Source organism: Elephas maximus, chromosome 17 (genome assembly GCF_024166365.1).
Source record: "Elephas maximus indicus isolate mEleMax1 chromosome 17, mEleMax1 primary haplotype, whole genome shotgun sequence".
In the NCBI taxonomy this organism is placed as follows: domain Eukaryota; kingdom Metazoa; phylum Chordata; class Mammalia; order Proboscidea; family Elephantidae; genus Elephas; species Elephas maximus.
This window is the reverse complement of record NC_064835.1, coordinates 27,309,061-27,324,487: the sequence shown is the minus strand read 5'-3', so window position 1 is coordinate 27,324,487 and position 15,427 is coordinate 27,309,061. Positions and strand designations below refer to the sequence as shown.

Genomic DNA, 15,427 nt, shown 5'->3' with positions numbered 1-15,427 from the left:
ATATGTCAATCAAAATAGCAAACAAGGCAAATCTTTCTCATTGGGTCAACTGGACAGATCCAAGCTGTGGTGTACAAGCCCATACTGCTAGCCAGACTGGACAAGGATGTCGTTTCTTTAATATAGCCGACTTCCGGGGTTGAGAGACAAATAGTTCCACAAGTTGGAAAAGTCTTTGGGGAGGCGCGGAGTGGTTTCTGAGATTTAACAAGTCTACCAACAGCAGATTAGCAGCAAAGAGATGCCCTTCTCAGGGATGAAAACCTGCCTGCCAACTATATACGCCCTCTTTTCCTTATCACCTTCTATAGTCGCCAGTATCAACTAAGGACTGGCTACAAGCCACCCCGTCTAACCTATCAGCTTTGGCCGTGTGCACCAAGAGGATATATTTGGGCTTATGGAACAAGTTTATCTACCTTTAATAGCCTCACCCTCAGGCTATCCCTACAACCCTCAAGGATATGCCCTAAAGTGTCTAGATCCTGTCATCCACGGTAGAGAGTGGAGCCTCGGATTTCTCACCCCTGCAAAACCAACTGTCAAGATATACACAACACAGGCTCACTCTCGGTTAAAGCGGGCTCTGGGACTTATAATTGCCAGGGTCGGTGCAGCTATTGGTATGTTAGCCCCTTGGGCCGGCTTTGCTTATCATGAAACAATACTCAAAAATCTAACCTAAACTATAGAAACCATTGCTTGGTTCACTGGGTGGGTGACTGATGCTCAACAAAAGGCGCTGAACTCTTTGGCCAGGGCGGTCCTAGACTACCGCATCGCCTTAGACTTCTTATTAGCAGAACAAGGTGGGGTATGCACTGTGGCAAATACATTGTGCTGCATATATATTAATACCTCTGGCCAGGTAGAGATAAATGTAAAAAAGATATATGACCAGGCTGAATAGCTCCATAAATTCAATCAGGAAACAGGCCCAAGATACACGGGAGGCAGTAAAAAATGTACTCTGTTCACTCACCTGGTTCTTGCCACCACTGGGACCCTGGATAGCCATAGCGTTGCTACTCCTCTTTGGGTCCTGTCTATTCAAATACCTTGTTAAAATTTGTTTCTTCTAAACAAACAAACAAACAAAAAAACAAATCCAGTGCAATCGAGTCAATTCCAACTCATAGCGACCAAATAGGACAGAGTAGAACTGCCCCATAGAGTTTCCAAGGAGTGCCTGGCAGACTCAAACTGCCAACCCTTTGGTTAGCAGCCGTAGCACTTAACCACTATGCCACCAGGGTTTCCTTGTTTCTTCTAGACTCCAGAAATTTCACCTCCAAATGATGGTTGGTTGCTCAGGGATTTCATCCCATTCCCCATCAAGAAGAAGGACAACAACCTGATTAAGGGCCTTCTGAGATAAAGAAAAAGTATGACAGTTTAGTTCAGGCAGCACAAGAATTCCACTCCTCTAACCTTTAGACCTCTGTGCCCTTTGTCAGCAGAAGTGGTTTCAGAACAAGAGATCTTTGGTCTTAAACCCCTCAAGAATGAGGACTGTGAATTTCTCAGGGTGGAGTGAGACAGGTCTGGGGTCCTGAGGTAAAATTAACCCTCTTGTGAACAGAGGCTGTAGAAAATTCCAAAGCAAACAAGATGGGGCGTAGGCTGAACACGAGGAAACCAATATCTTAACCTGTGACTATATTTTAAATGATAAGCAACAAGATTTCCCTTAAGTTACCTCTTAGGATTGTTTTTCAGGCAAACCAAGTAAAACCAGAATCCTGTGCAGGCGCAGAAACAATTTGGTTGACCACTGGATGTCCCCATCCCATAATGAGTCCTGCCTAGGAACCAAGAAACTCGTTTCAAGGAACGAAAAACGCTGGACATACGTCACCAGACAGTAGCCCGACCCAATTCAGAAACGAGAAGCCCAACACCCACTTCCATGCTAAGTTTCAGCCTAGCCTTTTTAAATATGCATGCTATTTCCCAGAAGTTTAACGAATATGTATAACTTCCCTTTTACTACATAGTAAAAAACTTCTCCCAGACCTTTGTTCTGAGACAATGCTTTGAGAGTGATCTCCTTGTCTCCTATTCGCTAAAAGCAAACTATGCCTGCTTTAAATCCACTTGACTCTTAGTTATTATTAACGAGAGTACAATTGGCGGACCCACTGCGTTCCGTAAGTTTCACAACTGTGTTCACTTTTGGATGATTTATCAATCTGTACAATTTTTTCACCTTTCTCTCTGTATATAATATTTGAGTAAAGATATTTATTAAAATACATAAGGCTGCAATGTGGTCAGCGTTATAATTCTGCCCGAAAAGAAGACATTCCATATATGCTTGTCAAATGAACACCTGCCCAGGTGACATGGGAAAACTGAGGGATGTGTGATTAACTTGGAATAAGGGTGTCTGGGAGACACTAAGATCATGCCTGAGATAAGACTGTGGAGATGAGTAGGGATTTCCCAAGCATAAAGATGGAAGGTTTGGGTAGACTAAAAGAACAGCAGAGACTGAGAAGCTTTCCAAGACTAAAAACTATGGAAATATAGCATCTTCCAGCAAACAGGGAATTAATTGCTAAACTTGTGTCATTTGAAACCCTTTCCTCTATGTTACCAGACTATGAAAGAGAAATGCAGTGAAAGAGTATCTGCTTTTCATGGGGCTGATTATCCATTTCCTCCCTCCTGCTTCTTACCTACTAGACTTGTGGTTACTTATTAGCCCCAGAAGGAGGGCTGGAGGCAGCAAAGGGGAAAAGCCAAATTAGTTAATTAAGCAGCTCTGGCCAAAGGTTTGGCTGTGGGAGGAGGTTGAAACTAACAGCTAAAATGAGTCTGTTAGATGTAATGAAACTTTAGTCTTGGCTTCCCCATGACTACATGGAGAAATGAGAACTTACTTTGCTTTTTAATAGGGTCTCATCTGACACAAGCTGTTATACACTTAATTCAACAATTAAAAGTTTCAGTGTATAGAAGAGGCTAAGGAAAATGAAAAATAGCACCCATTTAATCTGCAGATATTCACTCCCTAAACAAATACAAAATATGAAAACAAAAACTCCAGTTGTGCCAGCACCATTTGTTAGACACTGTCCTTTCCCCAGTTAACGGATTTTGCATCTTTGTCAAATATCAGCTGCTCATAGGTGGATGAATTCACATCTGGATTCTCAATTCTGTTCCATTGGTCTATGTATCTGTTGTACCAGTACCAGGCTGTTTTGACTACCATGGCGGTATAATAGGTTCTAAAATCAGGTAGTGTGAGGCCTCCCACTTTGTTTTTATTCTTCAGTAATGCTTTGCTTCTCCAAGGCCTCTTCCCTTTCTATATGAAGTTGGTGATTTGTTTCTCCATCACATTAAGAAATGCTGTTGGAATTTGGATCGGGACTGCATTGCATCTGTAGATCACTTTGGGTAGAACTGACATTTTCACAATGTTGAATCTTCCCATCCATGAGCAAGTTAGGTTTTTCCACTTATGTAGGTCTCTTTTGGTTTCTTGCAGTAGTGTCTTATAGTTTTCTTTGCATAGATCTTTTAGGTCTCTGGTTAGATTTATTCCTAAGTATTTTATCTTCTTGGGGGCTATTGTAAATGGTATTGATATGGTGATTTCCTCTTCAACATTCTCTTCATTGGTGTAGAGGAATTTTTTGTATGTTTATCTTGCACCCTGATACTTTGCTGAAATCTTCTATTAGTTCCAGTAGTTTTCTTGTGGATTACTTTGGGTTCATCTGCAAATAGAGATAGTTTTACTTCTTCCTTACCAATCTGGATGCCCTTTATTTCTTTTTCTAGCCTAACTGCTCTGGCTAGGACCTCCAGAACAATGCTGAATAAGAATAGTGATAAAGGGCATTCTTATCTGGTTCCCCTTCTCAAGGGGAATGCTTTCAGACTCTTTCCATTTAGGATGATGTTGGCTGTTGGCTTTGTATAAATGCCCTTTGTTATGCTGAGGAATGTCCCTTCTATTTTGCTGAGAGTTTTTATCATGAATGGGTGTTGCGCTTTGTCAAATGCCTTTTCTGCATCAATTGATAAGTTCATGTGGTTCTTGTCTTTTTTTTATATGATGGATTACATTGATCGTTTTTCTAATGTTGAACCATCGCTGCATACTTGGTATGAATCCCCACTTCGTCATGGTGAATGATTTTTTTGATATTTTGTTAAACTCTATTGGCTAGAATTTTGTTCAGGACTTTTGCATCTATCTTGATGAGGGATATTGGTCTGTAATTTTCTTTTTTTTTTGTGGTGTCTTTACCTGGTTTTGGTATCCGGGTTATGCTGGTGTCATGGATTGTGTCCCCCCAAATATCTATCTTAGCTGGACCATGAACCCCAGCATTGTGTGCTTGTTCACCATTTTATGTGATTTCCTTGTATGTTGTAAATCCTATCACTATGATGAAATAAGATGGATTAGTGGCAGTCATATCAATGAGATACACAAGATTAGATACTGTCTTAAGCCAATCTCTTCGAGATATAAAAGAGACAAGCGAGCAGAGAGACAGGGGGACCTCATACCACCAAGAAAGCAGTGCCGGGAGCAGAGCGCGTCATTTGGACCCGAGGTTCCTGCGCTGAGATGCTCCCAGACCAAGGGAACACTGATGATGAGGATGTTCCTCCAGAGCCAACAGAGAGAGAAAGCCTTCCCCCGGAGCTGGTGCCCTGAATTTGGACTTCTAGCCTACTGGACTGTGAGAGAATAAACTTCTCTTTGTTAAAGCCATCCACTTGTGGTATTTGTTATAGCAGCACGAGACGACTAAGACAGCTGGCTTCATAGAATGAGCCTGGGAATATTCCATACTTTTCTATGCTCTGAAATACATTTAGTAGTAGTGGTGTTAACTCTCCTCTGAAAGTTTGGTAGAATTCTCCAGGGAAGCAGTCATCTAGTGCTGCTATAACAGAAATACCACAAGTGGATGGCTTGTAATCAGCCTTCCCTTGGTCTGGGAGCACCTCAGCACAGGAACCTCAGGTCCAAAGGATGCACTCTGCTCCCGGGGCTGCTTTCCTGGTGGTATGAGGTTCCCAGCTCTCTGCTTGCTTCCTTTTCCTTTTATCCCTTTACATCGGATCAGGGATGTGACCTGGTAAGGCTGTTACAATCCCACCCTAATCCTCTTTAACGTAAAATTACAACCACAAAATGAAGGACAACCACAGAGTACTTGGAATCATGGCCTAACCAAGTTGATACACACATTTTTGGGGGGACATAATTCAATCCATGACACCTTTTCAATCTCTTCTTTTGTTACAGGTTTATTTAGTTGTTCTACCTCTGATTGTGGTAGTTTAGGTAGGTAGTGTGTTTCTAGGAATTCATCCATTTCTTCTAGGTTTTCAAATTTGTTTGAGTATAGTTTTTCGTAGTAATCTGATATGATTCTTTTAATTTCAGTTGGGTCTGTTGTAATATCGCCCATCTCATTTCTTATTCAGGTTATTTGCTTCCTCTCCTGTTTTTCTTTTGTTTGGCCATTGGTTTATTGATTTTGTTGATCTTTTCAAAAAACCAGCTTTTGAGCTTCTTAACCCTTTCAATTGTTTTTCTATTCTCTATTTCATTTGATTCTCCAATTTTTATTGTTTTCTTCTGGTGCTTGAGGGCTTCTTTTGCTGCTATTCATTCAAGTTGTAGGGTTAATGTTTTGATTTTGGCCCTTTCTTCTTTTTCGATGAGTACATTTATTGATATAAATTGGCCACCAAGCACTGCTTCTGCTGTGTCCCAAAGGTTCTGGTATGATGTATTTCCATTCTCATTTGATTCTGTGAATTTCTTTATTCCATCCTTAGTTTTTTCTATAACCCAGTGGTTTTTGAGCAAGGTGTTGTTCAGTTTCCATGTGTTTGATTTTTTTTTTTTCCTTGCTTTTTCTGTTATCTATTTCTACTTTTAAGGCTTTATGGTCAGAAAAGATGCTTTGTAGTATTTCAATGCTTTGGATTCTGTTAAAGCATGGCTTATGGCCTAATATGTGGCCTATTCTGAAGAATGTTCCATGTGCATTGGAAAAGAAAGTATACTTGGCTGCTGTTGCGTGCAGTGTTCTGTATGTATCTATGAGATCAAGTGGTTAATTGTGGCATTTACATCTTCTGTGTCTTTATTAAGCTTTGCTCTGGATGTTTTGCCCTTCACCTAAAGTGGCGTGTTGAGGTCTCCTATTATTGTGGAGCTATTTCTCCTTCCAATGCAGTCAGAGTTTATGTATTTTGGAGCGCTGTCATTGGGTGCATAAATACTTATTATTATGTCCTCCTGGTTTATCGACCCTTTAATCATTATATAGTATCTTTTACCCTTTGTGGATTTAAGTCTATTTTGTCAGAGATTAATATTGCCACTCCTGCTCTTTTTTGACTGTTGTTTGCTTGTTATGTATATATTTTTCCATCCTTTGAGTTTTACTTTGTGTCCTTAAGTCTAAGTGTCTCCTGTAAGCAGCATATAGACAGATCATTTTTTAAAATCCATTCCACCACTCTTTGTCTCTTTATTGGTGCCTTCAGTTCATTCACATTTGGCGTAATTATTGATAGATATGAGTTTAGTACTGTCATTTGATGTATTTTTTGTGTGTTGTTGACGGTTTCTTTGTTCCACTTAATTTTCTGTCCTGAGTTGTTTTTATGTATTCTCTTTTCATTATTTTCATTTGTTGATTTTATTATTTGCTGTGTTTTTTATTTTGATGTACACAATTGTTAGTTTCATTTGTGGTTACCTTAATTTTTACCTCTGTTTTTCTAAGTTTAAACCAATCTTTTATTTGTCACAACTTCCTCTCCATATGAAAAATCTATCACTACATTGCTTAGTCCCTCCTTTTTGTTTTAATGTTGTCATCTTTTACAATTATTGACATCTGTTTCCCTATTTTCAGTGTTTTAGCTTTATTTGTGACTTCCCTATCTGGGTTGATATCTGGTTGTTCTGTCCTGTGTTCTAGTCTAGGGTTGCTATCTGATATTACTGATTTTCTAACTGGAGAATTCCCTTTAGTATTTCTTGTAATTTGGTTTGTTTTTTTACAAATTTCTTAAACTTGTTTATCTGGAAATGCCCTAATTTCACCATCACATGTGAGAGACAGTTTTGCTGGATATATAATTCTTGGCTGGCAATTTTTTTCCTTCAAGGCTTTGTATATGTCATCCCATTGCCTTCTTGCCTGCATGGTTTCTGCTTAGTCCAAACCTAATCTTGTCAACTCTGTTTTGTAGATGTTTTTCTGTTTATGCCTAGCCACTCTTGCAATTCTCTCTTTTATCTTTCATTTTAGCAAGTTTGATTATGTCCTGGTGACTTTCTTTTGGTATCTACCTTGTGTCGGTTTCAATGAGCTTCTTGGATAGATAGCTTCTCATCTTTCATGATACCAGGGAAGTTTTCTGCCAACAAATCTTTAACAATTCTCTCTGTATTTTCTGTTACCCCCCGCAACACCCTGTTCTAGTACTCCCATCACTGGTAGGTTATTCCTCTCGATAGAGTTCGACATAATTCCTAGGGCTTATTCGTTTTTTACAATTCTTTTATCTGATTTTTCCTCAAATAAGTTGGTGTCAAGTGTTTTATCTTCAGTCTCACTAATTCTGATTTCCATTGCCTAAATTCTGCTCCTATGACTTTTTATTGAGTTGTCTAATTCTGAAATTTTAATTTTTTGGATTTCTGTTTGCCATCTCTCTGTGGGTTCTTGCAGCCTGTTACATTTGTGATTATGCTCTTGTATAACCTTCTTAAGCTCCTCTATTGCTTTGTCTGTGTGTTCCTTGGCTTGTTGTGCATTTTGCCTAATCTCCTCCCTCAACTCTTGAAGAGCTCTGTGTATTAATCTTTTGAATTCTACCTCTGGTAATTCCAAGAAGTTATCTTCCTCCAGAAGATTTCTTGATTATTTGTTTTGGGCACTTGCTGAAGCCATCACAGTCTGCCTCTTTATGTGATTTGATATAGACTGTTGTCTCTGAGCCATCAATAAGTTAATATATTTATGTTTGCTTACTGTGTCTATCTTCTTGTTTTGTTTTGGTTTAGATATGTCCAAATAGGCTGGTTGTGCAAGCTAGTTTGATTATTGGCATCTTTGAAGCTCTCACATCCTGTCACCAGGTGGTCAGACCTGTTACTAGGTATGTGAGCCCAAGAGTCTGCTTAGTTTTCTTGTATGGATTCAGCTTAGGTGTCCAGGTAAGTCACCAAGTGTGTGGTGCAGGCTCTCACCTACAGTCCTAAACAGGCAGGGACAGTTAGAGTAGGCACAGGTATCTGGCTGCAGGAGAGGGTCACACACTGAGCAAAGCAGGGGGTTGACAGCGCCCCAAGCGTCTAGGAGGAAAGTGCATCCCTGTTCCCTAGAATGCGTAGGTGGGCGGATTTTGCAGCCAAACTATGGGCACCCAATGCTGTTGGCTGTAAGAACTGGGAGGCACCACTTATTCTTGGACCCCTGTTGCAGGTGGCTAGGTGGCATGGGTGCAGCCACCGGTCCCCAGGCTCCAGATATAGGTAGATGAGGACTCTGCTTAATGGGCAAAGTGGTGTCAAATGTCTTGAATCTGCCACTCCATCCTATAGCTGATACAGCTGAAAATAGGCTTCAGGTATATACCCTGTTGTACTGTGCTAATAAGGGCGTATGCTCTTCAAATAAGCCCACACAGGTCTATGCAGTGGTGAAAGGCATTCAAAGTCCATGAACCTCTTAACCCTGTGCCTAGGCAAAGGGGCTGTGCCTGCCCTCAGTTCCTGGTTTAGGGTAGCTGGCAGAGTATTTTTTCCTGTTTGTCAATTTGTTTCCTCTCCAAAGCCAGGAGAATGGCTCATGGCACACGCGGGTCCTACTTCCAGCCCAGGGGGCATGGCAATTGCTGAAGGCAGCCTGGGACCCAGTGCAGAGTGGAGAGGTGGCAGGTAAATGGGAGAGATTCTTCCCAAAGGGGGTGTTTTCTGATCTGCCTGGTAGGTTAGATGCATGTACTTACTGTTTGCCAATTGATTGCCACTTCTTGCTGACCCCGGAGGCTTGAGCAGACTTTCTGCCGCTCGGTCTTTCCCAATGTGGAAAATGCGTCCCAAACGCCACTGCTTGCCTCACCACACAAGCCAGCTGATCCAGCCTGTAGGGTGCTAGTTCCCACCGGGTCAGGTCTGGCAACCCCTCACTGCTTCTGAACTGTCTCTTCCTCCCCCTGCCACTCAGTTTGATTCCTCAACTTTGCCTTTGATGTTCAGGGTTCCTAGACTGTCATATATAATCAATTCACTTGTTTTCTTGGGTCTTTGTTGTAAGAGGGACCACAGGAAGCATGTAACCATTCCGTCATCTTGATCTTGCCTCCTCAGGCTGATCTTGATTTGTATTATCTCCCCTGAAGTTGACAGGTTCTGACACTATTACTCCCACCATTTTACAGATCTGTATAAAGATATATTAACTCTTATAACTCAATAATAAAAAGGCAAATAACTCAGTTAAAACATGGGTAAAGGGCCTGAATAGACAGTTCTTCAAAGAAGATCTGTATGACCCAGCAATTCCACTCATTGGTACATACCCAAGAAAAATAAAACATATATCCACAGAAAGGCTTGTACACAAATGTTCATAGCAGCATTATGCATAATAGCCAAGAAATGGAAAAAACCCAAATATCCATCAGTTGATAAATGGATAAATAAAAGGTGGTATCTCTATACAATGAAATGTTACTTGGCAATAAAAAGGAACATAGTACTGATACATGCTATAACATGGATGAAGCTTGAAAACATACTAAATGAAAGAAGCCAGTCACAAAGACCACATATTGTATGATTCCATTTACATGAAAAGTTCAGAACAGGTAACTGTATAGAGACAGAAACTAGATTAGTGGTTACCTAGGGCGTAGGGTGTGAGTTGTGGGAAATGGGGAGAAACTTGTAATGGGTATAGGAGTTTCTCTGTGGAGTGATGAAAATATTCTAAAATACGCTGTGGTGATAGATGCACAACTTTGTAAATACACTAAAAACCATTGAATTGTACACTTTAAACAAGTAAATTGAATGGTATGTTAATTATATCTCAATAACATTGTTTAAAAAACAAACGAAAAAAAGGCTGAATCAGGGATATAATTACTTCAAGGATTTTGATTCAATTGGATAATTAATCTGATAAATAGCCAATCTTGTCACACAGGTAATTTTGATTCTTATTTTCAATGACATTTTTGGAGATGTAACCCAAGTGTTCCGTCACCATTAAACATTAGGAAAGCAGACAAAATCAATTGTTAGTATCTGTCTTTAATTTATCGTAGTACACATCTTATATTTTATGTCAGGAAATACTGTGAAAAAATATCAAATTTGTACTAAAGATAGCAATTTTTATTTCATATGCTCTGTATGTATGTCATTCGCCAGATTATTTTTAAAAAGATGGAGTAATAAGGCAGGACTTTCCTCACTTTGCCCTCAGATTCACTTTTTGAACTGTCACAGTTATTTCACATAGAAGATGCTCAAAAGACAGAGGGTTATTCATCTTTTTTTTTTTTTTTTGGAATAAAAATTATAAAATTTAAAAAGCTGTGTGCAATGTCACTGAATGGGGAAAGAAACAATGAATAAAAAATAGAAAATTTTGAGGAGAAAATGTATAAAAATTCAGATTTTTCTCATCTCCAATTGTTATACACAATCAGAAAAGCTAACAGCAACAGATAGCCACTGATGCTCAAAAAATGGTTTCGCCACCTTCTTTTCTGCTTCATCTAGACACCTTAAATTTTATCAAGATCAAAGTTATGGCTTTATAAGGATAATAAATGAAATCACCTCAAAGATTTCTCCTAGTCGCCTCTGGATCAGAGCAAAGTAGAGAAACCCTTCTGGTCTGATTTCCCATTTTTTAAACCAATAGGCTCCATATGGTTTACTACAAAGAAGAGATCAGTTTGGAAGTCAACATTCAATCTTGGTCTCAAGGCAGAGACTGGAAACAATGGCTAGGACTAATTACAGAGACAGCTGTTATAAGGAGCACCCTTTCTTTCCAGAATTATACAACTTAGACACTTTAACAGCTTTTCCTAAATAATTGCTCAGGGTTGATTTTAAGTGCAGATTGAAATACTACTAATTGATTTCAGATTCTTATTACAGATTTTTCAAAGTCCGTCTGTGTGAAGAAGCAAAATTACAGATGGCGATTCGAAGAGTTGAGTTTCCCTCAGGAGTATCACAGGAACCAATCACTGATTGCAGTGCCTGAGTATACGCTGCAAAGAAATGTTTGCAGTGACAAATGAAGTCAACTTTCTAAACAATTCTCCCAGCCTCTTTCATCTTAATACTGCTTCTCTACCCAGAACCCCATAGGTAATAACTTTAACTATCCATTAAATAAATATTTATTGAGTACTTACTACATGCCAATCACTTTGTGAGGACAGAAAAGATAAAGGAGAAGATAGACACAAAAATAATTAAACTGCAGTGTTAATACTTACAAACCAGAGGCATACATAAAGTGTCACCACAGAATGAAGTTGGGGATGAATGAATAACAACCTGGGAGAGGATGAAACAGGTTTCCAGTTATGGTAACATTTAAGATGGGTCTGGAAGAGGAGTAAAGAAAGAAGGGCATTCTAGACAGAGAAATGAGTGTGTGACACACACAATGTGTAAAAGAAGGTGATATATTCTTGGAATAGCAAGTTTGATAAGTCTGGAGTGTGGCCTGGGGCCAGACCAAAAATACGCCCTTATAAGCATTTTGTACTTTAAGTAATGGAAAACCCTAGAGGTTTTAGAAGAGGGGAATGGCATTATCAGATCTGTTTTTAAAAATATAACTCACAGGACTGATAAGTAACTCATATCACACAAATGGGGCACTAGAAATACCAACACTGGCAATATTTTCTGTGGGTACATGAGGCCTACATAATCTTTAGACTATGTAAATCAAGAGATCTAAAGGGACAGCGAAAACAAACATTACTGGCAACAGGAAGGACTCCATTGTTTCCACTGGGACTCCAGATAAAGATGGAGTTTATAATCCCAATTTTCCCCAGTGTCCTCTGGCAGAATCGGCAGTCTAATGTTTCCTGGCCTGTGGAGCAAGACAGGCAAGAGGCTTGTTGGCGGAGTGGGGTGCCTTTGGGCACTTATCAGTGGAGCTAAAGAGCTTTGTAACACTTGCCTGAGCAGGGCAGAGGCCAGGCTGGCCCAAGAGGCCTCGGATTACAGATGGCCAAGGGCTAGGGAGAGGCCTGCCTGTGGGCATGGCCGAGAAGCTGTCCTAACTGAAGAACTGTACCCTGAGTTGTTACTGATCCTGAATTGTAACCTGTTATTTCCCTAATAAACCCCATAATCCTGAGTATTGTCTATGAGTTCTGTGTGGCCACTGCAATGAATTATTAAATCCAGCAGAAAAGTAGAGAGTGCTGGGGGAGGGATGGCTGGTATCAGAATTGGTAAAAAGGTTGGAGCTAGGAGGTGTGTCTGACCTCTGCCTCCAGGAATCAGCCTTGGGCTGTTGATCTTGATTCCTCCTCCTTGTGAAGTGAGACAAAGAAGTCAAGCGATGACACCCCCACCATGCCATTTTTACAGTTGACTTGATGTCAGAAGCAGGACCCACTGCAATGGCTCCAGACTCATGGAAGAATGGGACTTTGTAAGAGAAAGAATGAAGGTGCATGGGAAGGGAAACTTTTGATTCTTGGATGATAATTGTGGTTGCTGTTGTCTGCAATGGCTGAAAGGGAAGAAAGAGATGCTATGCTGCAGGTGAGGGGAGAAAAGCCACGTGTGGAGTGGCTTAGGGCAAAAGCCAGGCCAGTTAAACAAGATGATTGACAGGGGGCCAGGGTCTCCTGGTTCCACCCAGCCAGAGGCTAAGGCCATATGCATATGAATGGGAAGATAGCCAAGGTGTGGAGAAGAGAAGATGAATGTTTTAAAAAGGGTTATGTGTTTATTTGAGTGTACTATGAATATTGAATGTTTCTCCTACCTGGTGTTGTAAGACAGACCTAGATGTATGCTGGAAGTGAATATTGGGTGTTATAAATCACAGAGAGCATGTACCTCTGCCTTCAGCCAATACTTGATCGGATATGCTAAAAGGGGAAGTAGGGTTTGCCTGAAAGAAACCCAGGCTGTTCATTTCAACAGTGTGGACCTGAGTATGGAGATCTGGTCGAAAGCCTGAAGCACACACAGAATTTTTCCAGTGCAGGAAATTTGCATCTGAAAAGACATGCAGAACTACCCAGAACTGCTGAGAGAACAAGAGGTTTGCATTTGAAGGAAGGACCTGCAGATAAAAAATGACTGTTTTGCTTTTTGAATTTCTAGCAAGTGGTTGGCCTTTGAGTACACTGAGACAGGAAAAGTCAGTGCCCATTAGAAGAATCACTTTCTAGGACTAGAAGTTAAAGGGAGCCAGCAAGTAGACAGCCTGGTATGCTCACTTGTGCTGACCATCTGGGTCCGCTCACTTGTGGTGACCATCTGGGTCCACTTGATGAGTGAAAGTGGGAGAGGTGCAGCAATGAAGAGATGGGCTGAGTTTGGACATGTTCCACTACCACCAGCTGACCTAGCCCATGGGGGCTAGGGACAATAGAGAGAGCAGAAGGGCTGGCTGGTCTGAAGTGCAGGGAGTTGTGTCGAATACTGAGGCTATGGCTGGTAGACATTGGCCTAGCCCATAGGAGCTAGGGATGAGCTGACCAGAACCCAGCAAATAAAGACAGAAAGATGTTTGACACCATGAGCTAGTATAAATTGATGCAATTTGAGGGCTTGCTCTGAGACTGGACTTGGCTTATGGATGTAGATGCTCAAAGTTCTAATCAGAACAGAAAATTTTTCAGACCAAGGAACATGCGTGTCTCCTCAGAGCACTGGTTTGACAGGGATGAACAATTTAAACACTGGCTATCTAAAACTGGGGGAGATAATGGCATGAAGCAGCTGGCTTACAGGCTTTCGTGGGTGTGTTTACACTCATTGAGGAGAACCTCACTGCCACCAAGAAAGAACAGCTAGGAGTGGAGCGCATCCTTTGGAACCAGGATCCCCAGGCTGAGAACCTCCTAGACCCAAGAGACAGAGAGAGAGAACTCTAACACCAGAGATGGCAAGCACCAGAGAGAAGCAGTGGTTCAGAAATGGTGGCAGCAGAGGCAGCAGAACCAGGAGGCTGGCAGGAGACATACCGATGGGCTTCCTGGCCCATGGAGCAAGAAAACTGAGTATCTTCAGGCAGAAGGCTTGCTGGCTGCGTGGGGTGCCTCCAGGCACTTGCTGACTGAGCTAGGCATGCAGATCCACAGAGCTATAGAGTTAAGTGCCTTCGGGCTGATGATGCTTACTGGCAGAGTGGGATGCCTCTGGGCACTTATCAGTGGAGCTAAAGAGCTTTGCAACACTTGCCCAAGCAGGGCAGAGGCCAAGCCAGTCCAAGAGGCCCAAAGGGCTGAGGGCCAAGGGCCAGGGAGAGGCCTGTCTGTGGGCATGGCCAAGAAGTTGTCCTGACTGAAGAACTGAATCCTGAGTCATTCCTGATTCTGACTTATAACCTGTTACTTCCCTAATAAACCCTATAATCGAATTATCAAACTCAACAGAGAAGGAGAGAGTGCTGTGGCAGGGATGGCTGGTGTCAGAACTGGTAAAAAGGTTGGAGAGAGGACATATATCTGACTTCCGCCTCACAGGACTCAGCCGTGGACTGTTGATCTTGTTTCCTCTCCCCTGCCTGTGAAGCTAGACAAAGAGGTCAGATGACTATGCCTCCACTACACCAGTTCTACAAATGTAAATATATATGATAATAAGTCTGTGTTAGATAACATTAACTGAAAGAGCCCTAACTTAGACAGCCGTAAGAGGCAAGCTCTATTTTTTTTAAAGGAGTACCTGAAACCCAAGTTCCCCTAGAGTGGAGAGAGCTTCGAATATTTTTCCAGCATAACTGCAGAAAAGAAAGTAGCAGATTTCAAAGAGAAAGATAACTCAGTATAATTATTTTTATTCTCTCATAGAGTTTTTCTCTAAAAAGGTAATAAAAGTTTCTCATATATGATAAGCACTCAATAAATGCTAAGTTACTACTACTGCTACTGCTGCTTTTGTTATTTTTTAAAGTTCCATCAAGCCTCGACTATTCTTTCAAAAAACTTACCTCTGTGGTTTTTGTAGAAAATACAATTGTTGGCACAGGTATCAGGATGAGCATCCCAAAAATCCGGACCACAACAGCATAGTGGAGGTAAAGTAATATTATGCCTCTGCATTTCCTCCTGGATCTGGGCTCTTAAAACTTCTACGTATCTATAGAAATACAGTATTATCAGGCAAAGTTAGCTACTAGGAAGAGAG

At 41.0% G+C, this 15,427-nt stretch overlaps 1 protein-coding gene across 7 annotated transcripts in view; it reads right to left on the bottom strand.

The window, feature by feature from the left end:
• The window catches only part of CCDC15 (coiled-coil domain containing 15), a 124,520-nt gene that overhangs the window by 9,110 nt on the left and 99,983 nt on the right, over positions 1-15,427 (bottom strand). For 6 of the 7 annotated variants that reach the window (XM_049856683.1, XM_049856686.1, XM_049856688.1 and 3 more), the window contains one exon: positions 15,231-15,379. In XM_049856683.1, coding sequence (XP_049712640.1) covers positions 15,231-15,379 — 149 coding nt within the window. Of the gene's footprint in view, positions 1-10,320; positions 11,302-15,230; positions 15,380-15,427 lie in introns of those variants that run through there. The other variant, XM_049856685.1, reaches the window with a different exon arrangement.